The sequence below is a fragment of the Sceloporus undulatus genome, chromosome 1 (assembly GCF_019175285.1).
Source record: "Sceloporus undulatus isolate JIND9_A2432 ecotype Alabama chromosome 1, SceUnd_v1.1, whole genome shotgun sequence".
NCBI lineage: Eukaryota > Metazoa > Chordata > Lepidosauria > Squamata > Phrynosomatidae > Sceloporus > Sceloporus undulatus.
The window spans coordinates 90,403,090-90,424,808 of NC_056522.1; the positions used below are offsets into that span (position 1 = coordinate 90,403,090).

At 39.0% G+C, this 21,719-nt stretch overlaps 1 protein-coding gene across 2 annotated transcripts in view; it reads right to left on the reverse strand.

The window, feature by feature from the left end:
• The window catches only part of ADGRG6 (adhesion G protein-coupled receptor G6), a 133,775-nt gene that overhangs the window by 111,293 nt on the left and 763 nt on the right, over nucleotides 1-21,719 (reverse strand). For both annotated transcript variants that reach the window (XM_042444859.1, XM_042444857.1), the window contains exon 2: nucleotides 13,553-13,653. In XM_042444859.1, the coding sequence (XP_042300793.1) occupies nucleotides 13,553-13,653 (101 nt within the window). The remainder of the gene's footprint in view (nucleotides 1-13,552; nucleotides 13,654-21,719) is intronic.

Here is a 21,719-nt window from a genome sequence, read left to right on the forward strand (position 1 = left end):
TATTATTATTATTATTATTATTATTATTATTATTATTATTATTATTATTACATGTGTAAGAGGCAATCTGGGGTGGCAAGGAGTGGGGGATACATGATGCATTAACTTGCATTTTGAGGTTGAAAATGGGGCCGAGGGCAGATCATACCCTGCACTCACCCAAATGCCCCCCCCCACACACACACACAAAAGAGATTTTAAATTGACAAAAGGTGTGCACTTTGGGGCATTGTGCATGGCTCTTTAAAAAAAAGGAGGGAGTACACTTCCGATGCCCCTGCAAACGTCACCTATGACGATTGCTTGATTGACAGCAGGTGCCCTCAAGTTAAACCCGATAAGGCATTCGGGTTAAAATGCCCCTCAATCGTAGTGGGCACTCGCTAACGGAGAGATTCGGGGAAGGGGCATCCGGATCTACCCAGTTCCACCCACATTAACTGAGCCAGTGGGAATGGGGCCTTAGGCTGTTGGTAGAACTGAATGTACTAAAATATTTATGATAACACCAAGTATATGAGTTTAACAGTCATTGTCTCTGGAATTTCAAAGCTAGGGCCCTTCTTTTAATTATATAATCATCTTCTCCATGCACTGAAGTTTTGCACTGTCTTTTTGCTCTAGATCTATTCCAGCCTTAGGAAAGCTACTTTTATGAGTGAGTCTGTCATTTATTTGGTTGTCTTTTCACCATGTAATTTGGAAGGGGTAAGCAACTGTGGAAGGCTAAAATAAATAAATAAATAAATAAATAGGGGGGCACATTAGCTCCTTAGAAGACATTGGAGGGCTGCATTTGTTCCTAAAAACAAACAAACAAACAAACAAACATTTTATCCTAAATGCATCTAGGGGGCATGGGGGATTTTCACCATGTTTTGGGTTTTTAAAAAAAAGCCTCTCTTGGGCCTAAAGTGAACCAGAGGGCCTGCAAATATGGTGGAAATTTACCCCATGCCCCTGAATGGACATTCTGGTGCAAAATAATTAATAACTACTACTACTACTACTAATAATAATAATAACTGGGGGATTGGAAACATTTTGCAAAAATTGTTTTTGACCTCTAGGGGCTGGGAGGCATCCAAACGTTGTGAAAATGCTCTCCATACCCACAAGAATGGGCAACTGTACAAGATCCAGTGACATCTTGACACACACCAAATCTTGGAGGGTCACATACATCCCATCCATAGCCTCCTTTTTTTTTTTTTACTTAAAAAAGAGAAATCTTTTACTCAAGAGGCCACATGCCTCATATCTGTGAAAGGCAGGAGAAGACAGACTCCTTACTTTTAAAAAGAGACAGTTGTGGTGTAGTTGTTTGAGTCTAAGGCTAGGACTCTGGAAGACCTTTCGCAAATCCCTGCCTTGCCTTGAATATCTGGTAGACCTTTGGCAATTCAGACACTCTCAGACTTAGCAGGACAGCAATAGCAAACTCCTCTGAATAAATATCAACAACAACAACAACAACAACAAATCCTAGGACAGGGTCAGAGTCAATATAAAGGCACATAACAACAAACTGCTTTTAAGAAAGACCTGATGTGGGACTATAATGGTCTGGGGAGACTGAATAAAAAAGGTGAAATTGCCCCCCCACCTGCCTCCTAAAGCTCCTGAAGTGAGTTCAGGGACCAGCACTGCAGTTGGGCTATAGCCGGAAGGGGGGTTTGGGGGCAAAAGCCATGCGATTACATCAGGGGGCAACCCAAATTTGGCTTGAATTCGGGAGTGGTAAGTCATTTTATTTTGCTGTGCCCTAAGCTCCTGAGGCTGTGTGACTTACTCAAAGTTTCCAAGGTTGAATGGAGATTTGAATTCTGGTCTCCAGAATTCTAGTCCAATACCGAAACCACTACAACATGCTTGCTCTCACTATACATTCCTACCTCAACATAATCAAAGATATATTCACATGATTTGGAGTCCCATACTTTTGCATGTCTAAAACAGTAATTCCTAGAGACTGGAGTTAAACTTGAGGCCAGCTAGTAGTTAGTATCACATTATCCTCATTCTGGAATATGTTATGCTTTTATCTGCTCAGTGTTCCCAGATAGAATGGATATTTGAGACTGACGGTGTCGAAGGGGTTATTCAGAGGGTGAAAATAATCCAGGTAGAACCTGGGTTGAATCTTTGTTGTTCAGATGCATTTTGAATCCATGGTTTGTTTGTTTGTTAGTTTTTGTGGTGTGTATGTGTGACAAAAAATCCATTTAACCTGGGACAATCAATTCTAGAGTTTTCCCCATTTTTCTAAAAGATTTGCATACTTGGCTGTGTGAATAACCAATGCGTTAACACCTGGAATAAACTGGGATAAAACTCTGCATGCCTTGAACATGCTTTGAATACATTCACGCCATTTACTCCATCTTTATCCATGTCCTGACACATGTGAGCAACAGAACTTGCAGATATGTGGTTCCATAGTGTGAACAACAAACATGGAATGAGTGAATGAGATCATTTGCATAGTTGCACTAAAAAAAGTGTGTGAATGACTCCTCTAGTATATTTTAACTGATGTTGCATCAGAGCTCCTCAGTATCACTAAAAACTTTTCAGAAACACCTGGGGAGGCATTACAAACCACTGCTTTGAGGCGGTCTCCCGGCGCTGCTGTTTGCTCCGTGAGGGAGACGCCGCAGCCAAACCGCACGGCTCCCTTATGGAGCAAAAAAGGAGCACACAAATCGCTCTCCTTCCAGGAACCCAGAAGAGATGCCGCGAGTGCCAAAGTGTGCACTCGCGACGTCTCTTCTGGGTTTGGACGTGCGGACGCAGAGCATCCGCTACGTCAAGATGGCGGTGCCCATCTGTATAGGGCGCCGCTATCTTGACATATCGGTTACGCGTGAGGGGCAAGGCGCGTCCAGAAGCGCCGCCCCTCACGCGTAATTGCGGCGCGAGGACGGCGCCTCTTAGGCCCGTCTGTAACGCGCCTGAAATACTTCATATATAACAAGTATGTAAACATTTAAAAATGCACCAAAGGACTGATATGCAGGGATAAATTATATCTACCAGATCTAGAAGAGGTTCCCACTGCACTATATACACCATTATAAAACGCAGACTACAGGATTATTGTCATTTGCCACAAATTCCTCTATGGCAAGTTAAGCCATGAGCTCTTTCTCTCCACCTAATAATCACTTTATGATAAAAGATGACTTCAGCCTGATAGTATGAGTTTGTCACTGCACCATTAACTAGGAGAATAGGAGCACTGAACAGTCAGGGCAAGTATTAGAACAAAACCAACTCTGTTCATAGAGCTTTACAGTAACCAGTCTGAACACTCACCCTGAACTGAGTTCATAGACAAGAAAAAACAGGAACACTGAAAGGCTGTGGTCAGATTTCATTATTCATGATTAAATTAACTGCATTTCTATCTTTCCAGAATCCTTCTGTAGTTTCTATATGATGATTTTAGAGCACTTTTCACAGTGACTATTTGGGCAGAGGGAAGGAAGCAATTTAAAAATAGTAATAGGACTGTGAAAATATGGTTTCCAGTCTCTTTCACATTAAATTGTATTTCTTTAAAATTTATTTTTAGGCCTGTTACAGACTGCCAAAATAAAGCTGCTTTGGGTCTCTTTGGAGGTATGCTATTTAAATGATGCACGGGTCCTAAGAGTCCGGAGGTTGCACCAAAGCCACACTCCATTCCTAAGCACTGGAGTGCAGCTTTGGTGCAGCTTCTGGATTCTTAGGATGCATGCATCATTTAAGCAGCATACCTCCAAAGAGACCCAAAGCAGCTTTATTTTGGCAGTCTGTAACAGGCCTTCGACAACTATTACATTCTCATTTAAAAATAATATAAAATTTGCCATTGTCATACCAAGTAAAATTGCATTTAAATTTACAATAGTCAAAAAAGTGTTTCTAAAACATACACAACCCCATATTTACAGCTACTATAACAGGATGGTAGATAAGCTAAGAAAGTGAAATTTAATTTAGAATGAAAATGTAGATTAAGTGTATCTCTTCCTGGGTACTATGGGGACAACTATAATTGAATATTGCAAAAATAGTTACAGTTTAATTCTTGAAACATATATATTGAACATTGCCACAAGAAATTGTATATTAATTTTGACACTTATGCACTCCCCCCCCAAAGTACTAAACATCCAATGAAGTGTCATGCAGGGCTTGTTTGCAGGACTATACTCCCTGTGTTGTTCAATATTACTGCAACATTTGGTGACACCTTAAAGCTCTTATTCAAAATGAAAAAGGAGCTATTTCTTATCTCTAGCACCTACTACTCTTCAGCTCCTTCTGAACTCAACCATTAAGTACATCTTTTTCCTTAGAGTTTCCCTACCTAAAGGGCCAAACCAATATTCATAGGGGTTACATAAGGCATTAATGCTCTTATAAACCTTCATTTCCCAATAACCTGGCATACCTGTCTTCATTAGGTTTTGTGAGCAGGGATGGAACATTTACTGGGATCAATACCATCTTGCAGTCCATTTAGCTAGTTTCCCAATCCCAGATGTTTACCTGTAGTCACAACGTGAGGTGCTCTTCATCATTACTGTATTACTATGTCTGTCTCAAGCAAATAAATATTACCCCTGCTTTTTAATATTTAATGGTGTTTTCCCTATATCCAGTCTTGTTGTTCTATGCCCTTCTATACAGGCTTCCAAAGAATCTTGCCCATGACAGTGAATCTCCTCCTATAACTGGTAAGCACCTTTCCTTTCACAGGCCAATACAGGGACAACAGGGTTTCCAATTACTACAATGGTGAAAAATAGAGATCATATTCCATACTCCTTCGCTGTTCCTAGACTGCTTATTTCCTTCTGCCCACGGTTCGTCACATGGCGTTCTCTCTTGTTGAGCAGAATAGAAAAGGGATAGGATGCAACATTTTTATGAAGCATTTATTTTCCTTTACAACAATGCAGACAAAAACATGTTAAAATTAACATAGTCTAGGCAGCTAATCAAACATATCCTGACCAGATGGACTGAATGCACAGCAGGGCCCAGATTTCTGTGGAAAATGAAAACTGTAGCAGTGCACTGAGATCTTATTCCCAAATAAACAAAATACAAACCTATATTCTCAGACATAAAGAATAAAAAGAGATCAGAAAGACTTCCATTAAGAAGAAATAACACTGGCCATGTGGGGAGAGAAGTTTACAAAACAGAAGTTGAATCACAGCTTATCAGCTACTGTATTAAACATTACTTAACTCTTCTACACAGTTACTTCTACTGTTGGTCTCTATACACTTGGTATTCAGCCTATAAACACTGATGTTCCAGTTAGCTACTATGGCTAATAGCCATTGAAAGGGGAGTAGTTATAGTAAGGGTAATAGTTACAGGCTGAATACCAAGCTGGCATTTCTTGGTTTATTTATATACATGTTTTATGTGAAGTTACCCTGAAAGAGGGACTTACAACAAACTATCAATCATATTCTATCATACCAATTAACTATGATGCTTATTCACTGCTCCACAAACTTCACTTTCTAGACAGCAACCAAAAGTTTCATAGCTACGAAAGCCAGTTCCAGCACTTCCGGAACTCTCACACCATTCTATCTCTAGCAAGGGAAGCACAATCTTCTTCTAGCTTGCAACCACCATTTGGCCAAAAAACCCAGGCCTGAACTTACCAAAGACCCTTAACAGGACTGAGGAAATTGTGGCCTTCCTCAGGACTGTTTTTGAGGCCACAAAAAGAGAACAGAAGTGTCACAGACACCAGAAATAAAACATTAGAAAGAACAAAAATTAACAGATAATGTCTTAAATAGAATGCAACTCAAAATGAATGAGCCATATATGTTCAGAATGCAGATGGGAATATATTAAGGTTTTTGGGTCCTCAGGACCCCATTCATACCTGCTATCTTTTTTTAAAAAAATGCTTCTGCATTCTCTCTAGCAGACTTGGGACAATTTTGCCATGGTTTATCCCCCTCCTGAGCCATTTTAGGCTGCCATCCAGTTGTTGTTGTTGTTTTTAAGGCTAGTTTGAAAACAGTCTAGGAGAACAAAAACATGGTGAACCTGCCCTACATGTCCCTGAAGTGGCAAATCAAGGCAAAAGCAATGTAACTGTTTTCACTCATGGAGGGGCTTGTGTGCAGCTCAGGGCAGCAACAAGAAAAGTTTATCATTTATGTTAGTGGTTGCATTCATGTCAGTGAGGTGGCTAAATGCTATGGAATTCAGGGATCCACAGTTTTGTGAGACTTCTCTGTGCCATAACAAACTACAAATCCCAGGATTCCATAGGATGGCAGTTTTAAAGTGGTTCACACTGCATTAATTCTGCCCTGAAGGAGCTGGACATGTTCAGGGCTGACATGTTCAGCCCTGAACATGTTCGGCTCCTTCAACACAATATTATACACATGTACAGGCAACCAACATATCTGAAATTACAGGCTTCTGCGTAGCTATAATAGTCTCACTTTTTCTATGCCTGAGGTAGGATAGTGCATGTGATACATAGTAACGAGTTATTTTTTTATTCTCTCCAGTAAGCATGGCTGCTTTTTTAGTTGACAACTGTTTGGGTCAACAATTTCCAGAATTTTCCTGAGATAACACATTTGTTGTTGTTGTTTGGCTGAGTTGATGCTGAATTAGTTTTAATCTGGTGCAATTCATTCTTTTTTCTTTTAAAAAATATTGTGTTTTAATTGGACAACTTCTTCCCTGATCATTTTAAATTACAGTGTGCCCTTGCTATCTGCAGGGGATCCATTCTGGACAGTAAAAAAACGCAGGACCCATTCAAAACAATGGGGCTTGCTGTACATGGAAGCCCAAACCGTGGATGGCAAGCCTACACTTGGAGTGGGTGCACTATGTGTGTTTTTATGTTCGAGTGATGATTTTGTATTTGAATTTCTGTTATGTACCTTGAGCAAAATTGTTAGTGCTGAGGTAGTCTGAAAATCTATTAAATAAATAGTACTGTATATTTTTCAGAATTAAAAAAATAATTAAAGAAGACTACATAATTCATTTTAAACACTTACTAAAGAATATTTTGATGAATAAATGTATGTTCTTAGTTTTCCCCCCCTATGAAATGGGTACCAAAATCCTACACACCAATTTTAGAATGGCTTTGAAGTAGTAACTTTTAGTACAATTTCATAAGGCTACAGGGCATACATCCGGTAATAGTATGTACACACCTATATACAATCAGCTAAACCTAGTCAGAACTGGTTTCCTGAAGGGCCTGCTCCAGTTGTAGCCTGCTTTCATATCAAGCTGAATTAGTCATAAAGTAAAGAATGAATTTTTTTGTGCCTTATCATGCCTTTCTGCTGACACTGTGTTCTAAAAAGAACAGATTTTGTGATTTAAAATATAGATTAAAGTTCTCAGAATAATGAAAACACTTTAAGTAAGATCTCTTTTCAGTAAGTGGTTTTAGAATAATAATAATAATAATAATAAATAAATTTTATTTGTGTTTTCCTGCCTTTCCCATAGGATTGAAGCGGGGTTACAGACTAATTAAAAACCATTACACAATCTCATAAAAACAGGATAAATAAACTCCAATATAAAATTCTACAAACTCTATGGACAACATACAGCAGGGTAAGGCAGGAAATCAATCGCATCGAAAATACTATTCATTCTACAGAGGGGAAGGTTTGGCAAAAGAGAAAGGTTTTAAGTCTCTTTTTAAATTATTCCAGGGGGGGGTCATAAAGTGGAGCTCCTTGGGAAGACTATTCCAGATCCACGGGGCTACTACAGAAAAAGCCCTCTGGGATGTGGAGACATATCTGGAAGATGGTATTTCAAACAGGTTCTTCCCGGATGTTCTAAGTGTGCAGGGCGGATTATATGGGGAGAAGCAGTCCCTCAAGTAACTTGGGCCCAAGCCACATAGGGCTTTATAGGTGATAACCAACACCTTGTATTGCGCTCGGAAGCGAATGGGCAGCCAGTGGAGATCTTTCAAAATAGGTGCTATATGGTCAAACCTGGATGCACTGGTGACCAATCTGGCTGCCATGTTTTGTACTAACTGAAGCTTCCGGGCTTGGTACAAGGGTTGCCCCATGTAGAGCGCATTACAGAAATCTAAGCGAGAGGTTACCAGAGCATATACCACAGTTTCAAGGTCCCTTTGGCCTAGGTAGGGTCGCAGCTGGCATATCAACCGAAGCTGATAGCAAGCACTTCTGACCGTCGCATCTACTTGAGATGTCAACTGCAGGGACGAGTCCAGAAGTATTCCTAAGCTGCGAACTTTGTCCTTCAGGGGAAGTGTGACCCCATTCAGGACAGGTGGATAAATTTCCTTCCCTGGGCCTGGGGAACCTATCACCAGTACTTCCGTTTTCTCTGGATTCAAACTGAGTTTGTTTTCCCTCATCCAGCCCATTATAGTGAGCATAGTTCTAGATGATTACATATTTTGAATGGTGACTGAAAAACAAGGAAGAAAAGAAAAGCCACAGAAAGAAAATACAGTGGTGCCTCGGGTTACGAAATTAATTCGTTCCGCGGCCGCTTTCGTAACCCGAAAAGCCTTCGTAAGCCGAAATGCCATAGGCGCTAATGGGGAAAAAGCCGCGGCTCCATTTAAAATAGCGCCGGAGTTTTTTCGTAACCCGAAAAAACTTTCGTAACCCGAAACAATAATTCCCTATGGGATTTTTTCGTATCCCGAAAAATTCGTAACCTGGGTATTTCGTATCCCGAGGTACCACTGTAGAACAAATACAATAGATCCCCCCCCCAGAAAATAACATATGTTATGAATATGAAACACTTTGGGAAACATTTTGTGTCTCTCCTACATATGTGCATATGCCATTCCAAGGGTATATGTTCCCTCACATATACCAATTTAAGATGGGGAGGGGGTCGTTTTTTTTCTTACAGTGACTTCAAAAGTTGCAGTTATTCATGGCAACAACAAACTCACAAAAACTCTTGTTTGTTGCAAGATGGAAACAAATATCTAAACTAGCTGTTAAAGCACAATTTTCTGCTCAAAATGTGATAGAAATCACTGTAAATGTGGGTAGTACCTCTTCCTTAGAGGAACTGAAAAAAGAAAATACCCTGCAGCAAAAGGAGAACACCAGAGAGGACACAACACCACTTTGTCTCCAGAGGTTCATTATCCCCTCTCTCCTCCAAGAAATGTGGCCTCCCTGTCTGTCTACTCAGACGTTCCTCAAAAAACTGATACATCTGAAAACATGCTGGAAAATTTTGAAAACAATACTATTCTTCTAGTGCATTTTTGGCGATTTTCCTATTCTTGAAACAAAAAAGTATTACATCAAAAATAACACCTTTTGATATCTATAAATTCAGAGGAACATGCATGAGTCAATGAAATGTCATACTTGTTAAAGCATCTACCCAATATATACACTTGACTCCATGAGACTATTTTCACCACACATTAGTAATAGTGTTATATAAACATTCATTTCACTTCTATGAAATACAAGCAGCTGCACTGAGTGCTGCACTCTGAATGTTCTCGCTATGTAGCCCAGGGATGAAAGATGAGTTCTGTAATTATTTATTCCACTCATCCACTAATAGGATCTTTGGCTCTTACTTAAGAATGCCTGCAAATATACACTTGTTGAGATCTGTTGGCCACCAACAGCTTGATAAATGTAACAACTGACAAAACTTAAGAAGCAGGCAGTCCTTGAACTCTCTCCTACTCTCTAATACAGTGGTTCCCAACCTTCCTAATGCCGCGGTACTTTAATACAGTTCCTCATGTTGTGGTGACCCCCAACCATAAAATTATTTTTGTTGCTATTTCATAACTGTAATTTGCTACTGTTATGAATCGTCATGTAAATATCTGATATGCACAAAGTATACAATTTCTAAAAGTGAGCATGTGTTTTTCGACCTGTAGGAAAACTACTTAAAAAAAAGAAAAAAAGAATTTGGCCCACAGGTTGCCACTTCTTTCTGGACTACTGAGGTAAAATGGCTTAAGACTAGTTTGCTAATTCCTTCTTTAGTCCTACAGGCAGCCTAGTTCTGCACAGAGGAGCAGAAATAAGTTCAATTGGCAGTGAATTAACTTTGTTGTTGTTGGTACTGAATGCCTTGAAGTCCTTTTCTGGTGTATGACAATCCTGAGGCGAATCCATCATGGGATTTTCTTGGCAAGATTTGTTGAGGTTTGCCATGGCTTTCCCCTGAGGCTGAGAGAGTGTGATTTGCCCAGGGTCACCCAATGGGTTTCCATAGCCAAGCAGGGATTTGAACCCCAGTGTCCATTGCTCAATGCTTTTGAGAAGGCATTAAATGTGTCACTGTTGTTGTGTGTCTGGCTTCAAGTCCTTTCTGAGTTATGGTGACCCTTAGGTATTGTGAACTTATCACAGGGTTTTCTTGGCAAGATTTGTTCAGAGGGGATTTGCCTTGTCCTTCCCCTGAGGCTAAGAGAGTGTGCTCCCCAGTGAATTCAGCTGTCTGGCTGCCCCCAAGATATAGTTGCCTGGGAGTGGAAGCAGCTGGAGTCCTTGGGGTCCAAGGAAACACAAAGGCCCATAAATGGGTGGGTTGGCAGTTAAGCAAGAAAAAGATAAGGCAGAAAAAGCAAAGGAAGGGATGGTGGTTCAAAAGGGAAGGGGGAGAGAAACAGGTGGCCAGGCATCCTCCTTTTCCAGGACACGTCCTACACTCCAATCTCCTGTCCATGAAGAATTCCAAACTGTCCTCCATTATGAACAGGATTAAGAAGCAGGGATTTATATTTATAGGAGTGTTTTTAGCTGTTGTTTGGTCATGTCTTCCATGCAATAAAATCAGCGTAACTTCCGAATTTGAACCAAATTTGGAAGAGGTAAATTGGGCACCGGGGGTGGTGTGATAAAGTCCCAAAATGGGCTTTTCCTTGCCTAAGCCTAAGACTTGAAAATCCCCATGCCACTTCTACCATTTTTGATGCTCCGTGTAGCTATTTTTCCTGCCTAGCTATTTTTCCTGTTAATTTTAGCTCCCCTTTCCTGATATTCTTAGCTTCATTTTTAGCTACTATTGTTTACTACTGACTGTTCTGTTATTGATACTAATGAAAACAAATTGTTTTTTGAATATTTTGTAGTTATAGCAGCACATAAAAATCCACACAGTCCTTTTGGTCTTGTTTTCAACTGCCCTGTGTCAAGTATTATTTTTTCAAGAATTTCTCACTGCAACAGTAAATCAGAAGAATACAACAATTATTATATTGATCCATGTCAGTATTTTAATGAATATAGCATTCTATAACTAGCAAGTGCATGGATTAAATTACAACAGAAACTGAACAGTAAACACTATATAAAATACTTCATTTCTTTAGCAACCCTTTTAAAATAATATCTTTTTAGAGAGATGGTGGCCAAATATTGAATTTGTTTTTATAAAAAGGAATAATGTTAATGTTAATTAGTATTTATTACAGTACATTTCAAGACTATACAGTGTTTCACATGATTTTCATTAATTCTTGGAAGAGCGAGTTTGGAAATGCTGTATGCTCCAATTCTTTGTTTATATTTAGCATAAGAAAAGAACCTCCTCTACATTTCTCTTTTTTATATTTTAATGTTTGTTTAAAAAAGAAAATAAAAGCATATTTACATACTTTATGTTAATAATCTTTATATATTAAACATAGAATCATAGAATCATAAAATCATAGAGTTGGAAGAGACCATAAGGACCATCCAGTCCAACCCCCTGCCATGCATGAAATCTAAATCAGATGATAATCCAAGTGCTTTAGGCTATGTTTCAGAAGAAGAGCTGCCAAAGCTATCTCTGAGTAGTCCTTGCCTAAGAAAACCCTATGAAATTCATGGGGTTGCTGTTAAGTTGACAGGCAACTTGAAGGCACATAAACATGCAATCCAGTATTATTATCATCATGCTTACAATGATAAAATTGATTCCAGCTGTATTACATGGAACTTATGAATAGAATTACAAAGATCAAAATTAACATTTTTTTCTGCTATACAGTTTGCACTGCGATATATAGTTAGTGTTCTGCATTAATTAATTAATTCACCTATATTTTCAAAAGAGAAGACTCTAATTCAACTCTTTAAAAAACCAAATCATATTATAAAATGTAAATATAGTGGGCCCTTCTCTTATGTGGGGGATCCATTCTGCCCCCCCCCCCCCGGTAAGAGAAAAAAATGTGTATGCTTAAGCCCCATAACAAGTAATGGGGCTCTTGCCCACAGTGTGCTATGGGGTGTGTGCCATGGGCGCACACCCCAATACTCATTCCGGGGCACGGGAACCGTTTTTCAAGTGCGGCTTCCAGCATATGCTGGAAGCCATGTATGGCACACCTACATATGACACAGGCACACTGTAATGACACATATCCGGAAAATTAAGTTTATATAAACAGAAGGATATCAGTAGTAATGAAACCATTTGTTCATATAGGACACTGATTCCCAAAGTGGGCAGTATGCCCCTCTTAGAGGCAGTGCAAAGATCCAGCGGTGGTGAGGGAAAAATGGGGGCCTTCAGTGAAGTATTGGTGGACATGAAAGACAAGAGGAACCAGTAGCCTTTAGGCCCATGGTGGGGATGAGGGTTGAATGAAACTACAAATACCAGAATTCCATAGTACTGAACCATGGTGGTTAAAGCAGTGTCAAAATGCAACCTCAGTCTCATTTTATCCCCCTCCCTGACAGCTGTTCTTGTTCTTTAAAAAAATACTAAAGTTTGATCACAATTTTAAAACAATTTTTCATGGTGTAACTGTGGTAGCACTATAATTTAAAGTTCAGTGGAATGGACCAATACTCTTTCTTTTGCCATTAACAGCCTCATTCTATAGCATATGGTGCTGGTATGGAAAGCATGGAAATGAAACTTGCAAGTTCAAACACACTTAAAAGATTTAAAAACAATGTAAAATTGGCAACAGATTTACAATTTCACCACAGCAGAAAGGCTTCCAAGCTAAAGAGGAACAGTCTTGCCAATGTTATATTTTAAACAATAAGAAGACACTGTGTGCTATCTTGTCTCAGCATAAATAATAATAATAATAATAATAATAATAATAATAATAATATTTATTTTATCCTGCCTCTCCTTGTATTGGATCGAGGTAGGTAACAACAAACATAAGAACAATAAAAATAAAACACAACAAATCACAAGTAAAAACATAGCAAAACATATAAAATCCAATTCTCTATCTCCCTCTCACCTTAAAATACCATTAAAAATGACAATTCCCAACTGGAGAGTGAACATTCCAAGGAGGTCAATTTGGGAATGCCTACCGGAAGAGATCCGTTTTTATTGCCTTCTTAAAGGCCTCCAAAGATGTTATAAGACGGATCTTATACTAACACAAATGGCCTTGGTGTAAACAGGTCTTCTGCACATCCAGGTAAAAGCAATACAATTACATTTTATTTACAACTGAACTCATGTCATCTGGATTTACTAATGAAATTTGCAGCAGAACATGAGAATAAATTTTCTTCCTTACCTGAGCATTGTACATGCATAAGATAGAGAGCAAACAGGAATAGCAATTTCAGTTTCCATTTCCATTGATAGCACCAGCACACTAGGCTCTCATAAGACATCCTACAAAAAAAGAAATTTAAAATTTGAGAAAATGTAAGATGTGTTTTCTTTGTGCATAGAGCTTTTAGTGTGGTCTAATAATACTATTACCAATACAGCCAATAACAGATATTTGTTTTATTCAAAGGACCACTTTCTTCCACATATTCTCCCTTGTTGCTCCACTGAGCATCTGAGGTCTTGCTAGTCATATAACTGATGTCCCAGTCATATAATTGGCAACCACTAAAATTAATTTATCTATTTATTGTAAGTATGTATAAATCACTATAGATTACAAAGTGATTTACAGTAACTATGAACAGTCATTAATACAATAAAAACAATGTCCACAATAAATTAAGAGGTAGCTGATATAATAAAAGGAACAACAGAATTTTGGAGGCTTGGACAAAAAGGACCAAAAGGATTGAAAGTCTGATGCTATTTTAGAGTCTTAAGGAAGCCACAGCAAAGAAGTCCCTTTTTGATCTTGTCACTTAATGAGTTAAAGGAACTTCAAGAACAGCTTCCCTGCACATTTGAGGCCCTATGCAGATGGTGAATCTGGGTTGAATCTCTGTTGTTCACATGCATCCTGAATGCATCTGATTAAGTTTGGGAGGGGCTGACAAAACCCCCCACTTAACCCGGGATAATTAATAGCAGGCTTTTCTCCAAGTTTTAAAAAAGTATTCACATTGTTAGCAATGTGAATAACTGATGTGAACAGATCTGGGATAATTTGGGATTAAACTCTGAATGCCTTGAACATGTTTTGAATACATTCACATCATCAACTCCATGTTTATTTGAGTGCTGGTACACCTGAGCAACTGAACTCCCAGAGATGTACATAAATCTGGTTCCATAGTGTGAATAACAAACCTGGAATGTGTGAGTGAGGTCATTTGCATCATTCTGCTGAAAACCAAAAATATCTAAATGACCTGAAAACATAGATAGGATGTTAGAGAGAGAAACACTCTTTCAGACTACCCGGAACAGTTCCTTTCTTAAGTTCCACCAGGTTTCAGCAAGACCTAATGTCTTGGGGCATTTGATGACAACATGCTTAAGTAGACATAGAGCTGTTTAAGAAGGTATGGGCAAAACAAAGCTCTTTAAGAAGGTACCGCTTGTCATTTTTATATTGTTCTGTTTGTGGGGTGCTTTATTTTATTTGAAATTGGTTTTTATCATCATGGGGTTATTTTTGAGTTTATGATGTACAGAGTGGCAAAACTAATTCTGTATCTAGGGGCCAATTCACACTACAGAACTGTAGTGTTATTATTCCAGTTTTACTGCCAAGGTTTCATCCTGTGCAATCCTGGGATTTACAGTTTAGGGAGGGGTATGTAGAATTCTCAGGCAGAGAGCTCCGGTGCTTCGTTAATGATTGGTTGTAGCTCACAAAAGTAATTTTCGTGCTCTGGGAAGTTGATACACCTTTCCAATGTATGTTAATATAATGTTGTTCTGTGCTTTCATGTCGTTTCTGATTATTGGCATCATGGGGTTTTATTGGCAAGATTTGTTCAGAGAGGGCTTGCCTTTGCTCTCATGGCACAAGGCTATTCCACCTCATAGTAGGAATGGAAAGAATATTCAAAAATATTTGGAAAATGGTTGAAAAATAATTTTCTCAGATGTGAGTAAATCTTGACAAGGAGATTTCCATAGGAGTGAGAATGTTCACAGTGTAGGACTTACTCTGCAGGAAAAAAGCATGTCTTTTGTGCAAAAAAGCATGTCTTTTGTGAAAAGGTTCCTGTGCAGAAAACTAAATTCCAGGATTCCAAAGAGGGCAGCCATGGCCATTAAAGTGAATTCATAGTGCTATAATAGTGTAGTATGAATGACTGTGAAGTCTATCAGACTTAGGCCTGGTACAGACAGGCCAAATGTGGCATGGTGCCCCAATTCTAGCATTCGGGAGCATGCAGCAACCGCACGCTCCCGAACCCTAGTACGTACGGGCATCGCCATGACTGCCTGGCTCTGCCCATGTGTCCATGATGCAAGCACTGCGCAGCATCCATATGTTGCTGTGTTGCACGTGTGTAACTGATGCGCCACAGTGCGTGAATGGTGCACTCATGGCGTTGGGCGTGTGCTCCTTGACCTTTCCAGATGCCCTGACTCTCCTTTTTCTGGCCAAAAAGAAAAAGAAAAAGCCTATCCAAGAAACATCCAGGAGAAGCAATTCACCTTTTAAATAAGTTGGGGTGGGGGAAGGTGTTGTAGTATTTAATTGTTAAAAAATAACTCCATATTTCAAAGCCAGAAGTGAACTTCCAGCTACGTTGGGTATATGTTTGTCATTTCGTTAGTCTTCCAGAAGGTCCTAGGGGCAGAAAAGTGGCACCCAGTCTGCTTGAAAGGGAAAGAAAGTGATGGAGGACTATGTTTGTTACAGAAACTTACTCCCACATACGTTTGTGTAGATTCTTCTTACTGGTTACATTTTTCTAATTCTTACTCTCCATGCATAACTAAGTAGCTGATTGTGAAACACGTTTTTCTTTATTGAAGTTTATTTTGAAATACTATCTTAACAGCAGCCTAGCTCTCTGGCATGGGATAAAATTAAACTTAATAGTGCTGAAGATACACTGCTTGGGCTTCTGAAACATGAAAAAGCTTTTGGATGAAGCTAGATACTCTAGTCTAAAACAACCAGATTAGAACACAAAAAAATTATTGTCCTGCTGTTGAGTGAAACTGCAATGACATTCTTGCTAAAATCTTTTAAAATGGAATTCCAGAAGCTGTAATGAATACTTAGCAAATATATAAATATGGTGGGATCTTTCTTAGATGTACAGTTGTCTTTCTATGTAGGTAACAGTGAAACACCACCTACAGGATTACTGCAAGCACAATATAAGAAAGTGCCATTATTATCCTTGAGCATCAAGTACAGTCTGTTTCTTTACAACCAATTATTTTACCAGCCCAAATCCAAGTTAAAAAATGTAGTCACTCCAATGCTTATTCTACCATTACAATACTGAGCTAAGCCAAATTGGTATTCCATCACAATGAATACCAAGAGAAATCTATGCTACCACATTAAGGAGAGTTTACTTTAAGAGATACTAACCAACCTTGAAAAACAAATGAGAGATACTAGGAATTACTGTATTTTCTGGCGTATAAGACTACTTTTTAACCCAGGAAAATCTTCTCAAAAGTCGAGGGTCATCTTATACGCCAGGTGTCATCTTATAGGGAAGAGCTGAAACTTTTGAGTCAGACATGAAAATCTGTGGTCGCCGCATATAGCGGGGGGAGCTCAAAAACAGCCATGGACACATCCCCGCGATCGTATGAAAGCAGCTACCACTCTGATAGTCTTGGAGACAGGGAACACTAGGCAGGCAGAGAGAGCTGACCAATCCAAGCAGGCTTTGTATACAACAAGGTTTCCTGCTAAGTACCTGCATGTCATAAGCATCTGGATTAAAATTACCATATTGAAATCAAACCTGATGGTTTTTTAAATTTTTATTTGGTGTGCATTGGAAGAGGGGTAGTCTTATACGGTGAGTATATCCCAAACTCTATATTTTAACTGGAAAATTTGGGGGTCGTCTTATGTGCCCAGTCATCTTATATGCCGGAAAATATGGGTATTTTGCTTTTTATTCTATTTGTATATGAGGTAAGGCAAATTCAGAAAACCTAATAAAAATGAGATCCATTTTATAACTAGTAGAAAAGGGAGAAACTGTTTTGTCCTGAATCCTTGCTGAGGTTTGACTCAATTATATTTTTCTTATACTGCTTTTATATGGACATTTAAAACTCAGCATGTTCTTGGAGCTACTCTGGATATAGATGCAAAGAGGAATAATAAAATTTAGGAATATAAGCATTTCTATCACACTACTTCTTGTCTATGCTGTCTCCCACTCATTCTGTTTTTTCCCCACACAGACTTCCCAAAACAGTCTTCTTGTACCGGTATAATTGGGGGAAGTGGAGGGTGGCCAGAATCCACTGTGCCCAGAAATATCTGTTGGACTAATATGATGACGTGCACTATAAAAATGGGTTGAAAATTCTTCAAAATATGAAAGGACAGACAGCTGTGGGCCGGAGACATTATGTCACTCAAACAGAATCATCAAACTTTTTTTGGGGGGGGGGGCTGGATTTGAAGCTTCCTGGCGCACGTGTGCTTCCTCTTGCTACCACTGATCCCAGCAACATGCTAAGGATGCTTCTCTTTCCCCTGTTGCCAACAATAGCCACCATATTGTGAAGCTACTTTAAATATAATGTATACAAATATGGGATTTTAAAAAATAAAATAAAGGCTCATTTTATATAAAAAAAACAGAACTTCTATAAATAATTTCTGTTTTCCTGGTTCAACTTGCCAACAGTCTCCTGGTCATGCAACCTAACACCTGCCCAAAGCAGACCATTCAGCTACAAGTCCTTAACAGACCAGCTGCTCCTTGCTGATCTGGCCTCTGTGTACCTCAAGACATTGGCAAAAACACTGCAGGGGCCCAGTGTACAAGGGGAATGAAAGGTAATGCCTTCCCAACATCACCAACTAACTTTACCTATGAAAAATTGCATATATATCCATCACTCTAAACCCATCTACCAATTCCTTCTGAAAGAAAGTGATACTGAATAAAATTCCATTCCATTCTGCCACTACAGCTTCCGAGTGCCAGTTTGCCTGAAACACCAAAACTCATGTATTTTGTTTGTGTGTGTGTGGGCCTGGGAAAAGAGACTGATCATAAGAACATGAATAATTTTGCATTAGACAAAGACATATCTAGTCCAGCCTTCTATTCAGAAACTATGTATTTTCCTGAACAGTGTTTGGGTTAACTTCTTTTATTTTCCACTGCTTTCATGAAAACGGCATAATTGTTCCTTTACTCCGAAACCACAGACTCCCCTTTAATCTGATGTGCAATCCAATTAAAACGAAGTACTGTTTGGAAACTAAAGAATGGTGTTGGTTGTAATAGATCAACTGCTTTAATGCATATGCCTGTGGATTAGGTATTTAGTCTGTAAGACATCTAAGGTTGCCTGAGTAAAAGCTAGAGAGGGTTCCTGAACCTTTTAATGGCTGTGTAGAAGAGGGAATTTCAACAGGTGTTGCCTGTTACCTGGTTGTGTGTTAAGCAACATCTGTTGAAATGCCCTCTTCTATATAATCATTATAGGTACAGGAGCTCTTTTCAGTTTTCACATGGACAACCCTAGACCATAATTTTTTAAAAGCAAAAACTTTGGGGGAAATCAGAGAAAATTGTCAAGAAGTATTTAGCATTGTTGTGACAGCCATAACATTTTGCCATAGAGAACTCAATTGTGTTGTTGTGTGACTTCAAGTCATTTCTGACTTATGGTGAATTTAAGGCAAACCTATCGTGGGGTTTTCTGAGGCTGAAAGTGTGCAACTTACTCAAGGTTTATATGGGCGAATTGAATCCTGGTTACTCAAATCTATGGTCAGATTTGAACCCTGATCTCCAGAGTCAAACTCTCAAATGACTACACCACTCCGACTCTCAGGGAACTCAGCTCTTCCCTTCTCCCTGTGCAACTGCTGAAGTTGGAGGGATCCACTTTTCTCTACTGCTCAGCTGATCAATTGGCTACTGGGAATGCAGGAAATTGGAGATGTGGGAAGTGGTTCCCAATTGCACAGACGCATGCATGCACATATGACTGCTGGTCCCCCAAAAGACTTTGGATGCAGCCCTCAGGACTGAAATGGCTGAAGCCATCTAAAGCTGCATGCTTAAAAACAAACTTTCAAGATATGAAGGAATAAGTGAAAAGCAGTTTTGGTTTCACTGCTCACCAGAAACTAAAACGTGTGAAGTTCTGCACTACAGGGAATTTCTTTCTACATATTTTAATATATAGTCTTATTTTCCCCTGAAAGATAACTTTTGCTGATATTATACAATAGAGGTAAGAGAAACTGCTGCCTCAGATGCTCTTTCATGACCTTTCTAATTTTCAGGCTACTCCGGGACACTTCAGCAGAAAATGAAATTAAATGTTAACACAAGCATATGATCATAACAGAGATTTGAATGGCTATATATTAATCTAGATTTAAATTACAAACTGAACCACTTAAACCAACTAAAATATTATTACTTTTACCACATGAATGATCAAGAATGAAATTAATGATAAGGTCATCTGTGAAATAAACTCAAAGAAAGAAGAAAGTGTTTGCCATTTTAAAACAAAGAACAAAAACTTCATGACAGAATTCTCCACATGTTGAGTCTCCCTTATCTCAAGTGCTTGGGACCAGAACTGTTTAGGTTTTTGGAGCTTTTCAGATTTTGCACATACGTAAGGAGATATCTTGGAGATGTGACCCAAATCTACACATGGAATTCATTTATGTTTTGTATACACCTTGTACACATAGGCTGAATGTAATTTTATACATAGCATTTTAAACAACTTTGTGCATGAAAGAAAGTTTGTATACACTGAACACAAGAAAGCAAAGGTGTCACTATCTCAGCCACCCATGTGAACGTTTTTGGATTTTGGGCTTCAGCATTCTGGATAAGGGAAACTCAACCTGTATTAACATTTACTCCTAGCACCTCACCTCAGTTTCCAAGTGCTACTTGTTCTAAACCACTGTAAATCCTGACCATATCCCATGTGTCCTTCTTTCTACGATACCTCTTTATTTTATATCAGAATAGCATTATTTGTAAATGGTACACTAGTTTGCATGCAGCTGGTGGATGAACACTGGACTTTTTAAAAATTGCATTTTTTAGCAACCAAGTTTCAGCTTGGAGCTGCCACAGTAACTGGATAGTATCAGACGGGGAATAAAAGAAATGCAGCAATGATGTTTATAAATGAATTGGGACGATTAATTTCACTGCCTGAATCTGATATGATTAAGGTTTTATAAAAGTGTTGGTAATTAAATGTGTCATTAATATGTTAATTACAAATAAATGCATCCATCTCTTTGGTTAGAACCCAAAGAGATCAGAACTATGCCTTTAGCATGTAGTGAATTACAAGAAAATATGCTTTAAACTATAGCTTTGCAACATTTTCTGTTTGCTGCCTTAAAGATTTATAGGCATTATAACCAAATGGGGGAGTTCACTCTATTCATGAACACTATGAATTTGATATGCCTTTTTTGCACCTCCTTCTTTAAAACAGAGTCCCGAAAACTCTGCTTCTTGCCTCTAACTTCACAGTTTTGCATTTGGATTGAAACGTATATAGGTAGGCATGACAAGTGTCAGTTCCCCAGCAAAAAGGATGAGTTGGCATGGCCGCTGCAAGTTATCGTCTTGTACAAAAGTGTAGATGGGTGAGTTAAGAAAAATATAATATTCCCAATCAGACCGCTATAACATTTTCTCCCCAGGGAAAAGAAAAAAGGTCTCTAGGACAGCCTCTCAAACTGAAGGAAAGGATGGAAGGGCAAAGGAGGTAAAGACCTTCTGTTCTGTGAGCCTCCCTTCCTCCTTTTCCTTGTTTATTTTGATAGAACAACTCAGGTGGTTGTGTCATTTTTTTGTTGGTTCGTTCCCAAATCTGCTGTGGCCACCATCTCACCCCTGCCTTCATCCTGACCAAAGTTGTGAATTGAAATCACACCTCGGCCAAGGCAGCATTTAACTGTGTGCAAAGCTGGAGAAACCGCAGGTGAACTTTCTGATACAAAGCACAAGGGTAGTTGCAGCACTTCTTCTCCTGAGGGTACTTTTTGGTCAGGCCACACTGCGAACTGGGCAAAGAAAATGAAGGATGGTAGCTGTCTGTAAAGGATCTCATGCTTCTTTGTTGAACAGAAAAGTAAATGTATTATAAAGTCTGGACACCCCCCCCCCTCCGCCACTTTCCATGCTGCCACTCCAGGCCCAAGAGCAAATAAATGCCATCATTTGCTCCAGCACTGCTTTCAGTGTGTGTGTGTGTGTGTGTGTGTGTGTGTATATATATATATATATATATATATATATATAGAGAGAGAGAGAGAGAGAGAGAGAGAGAGAGATAAATAGATATATCTATCTATATCTATATCTAAA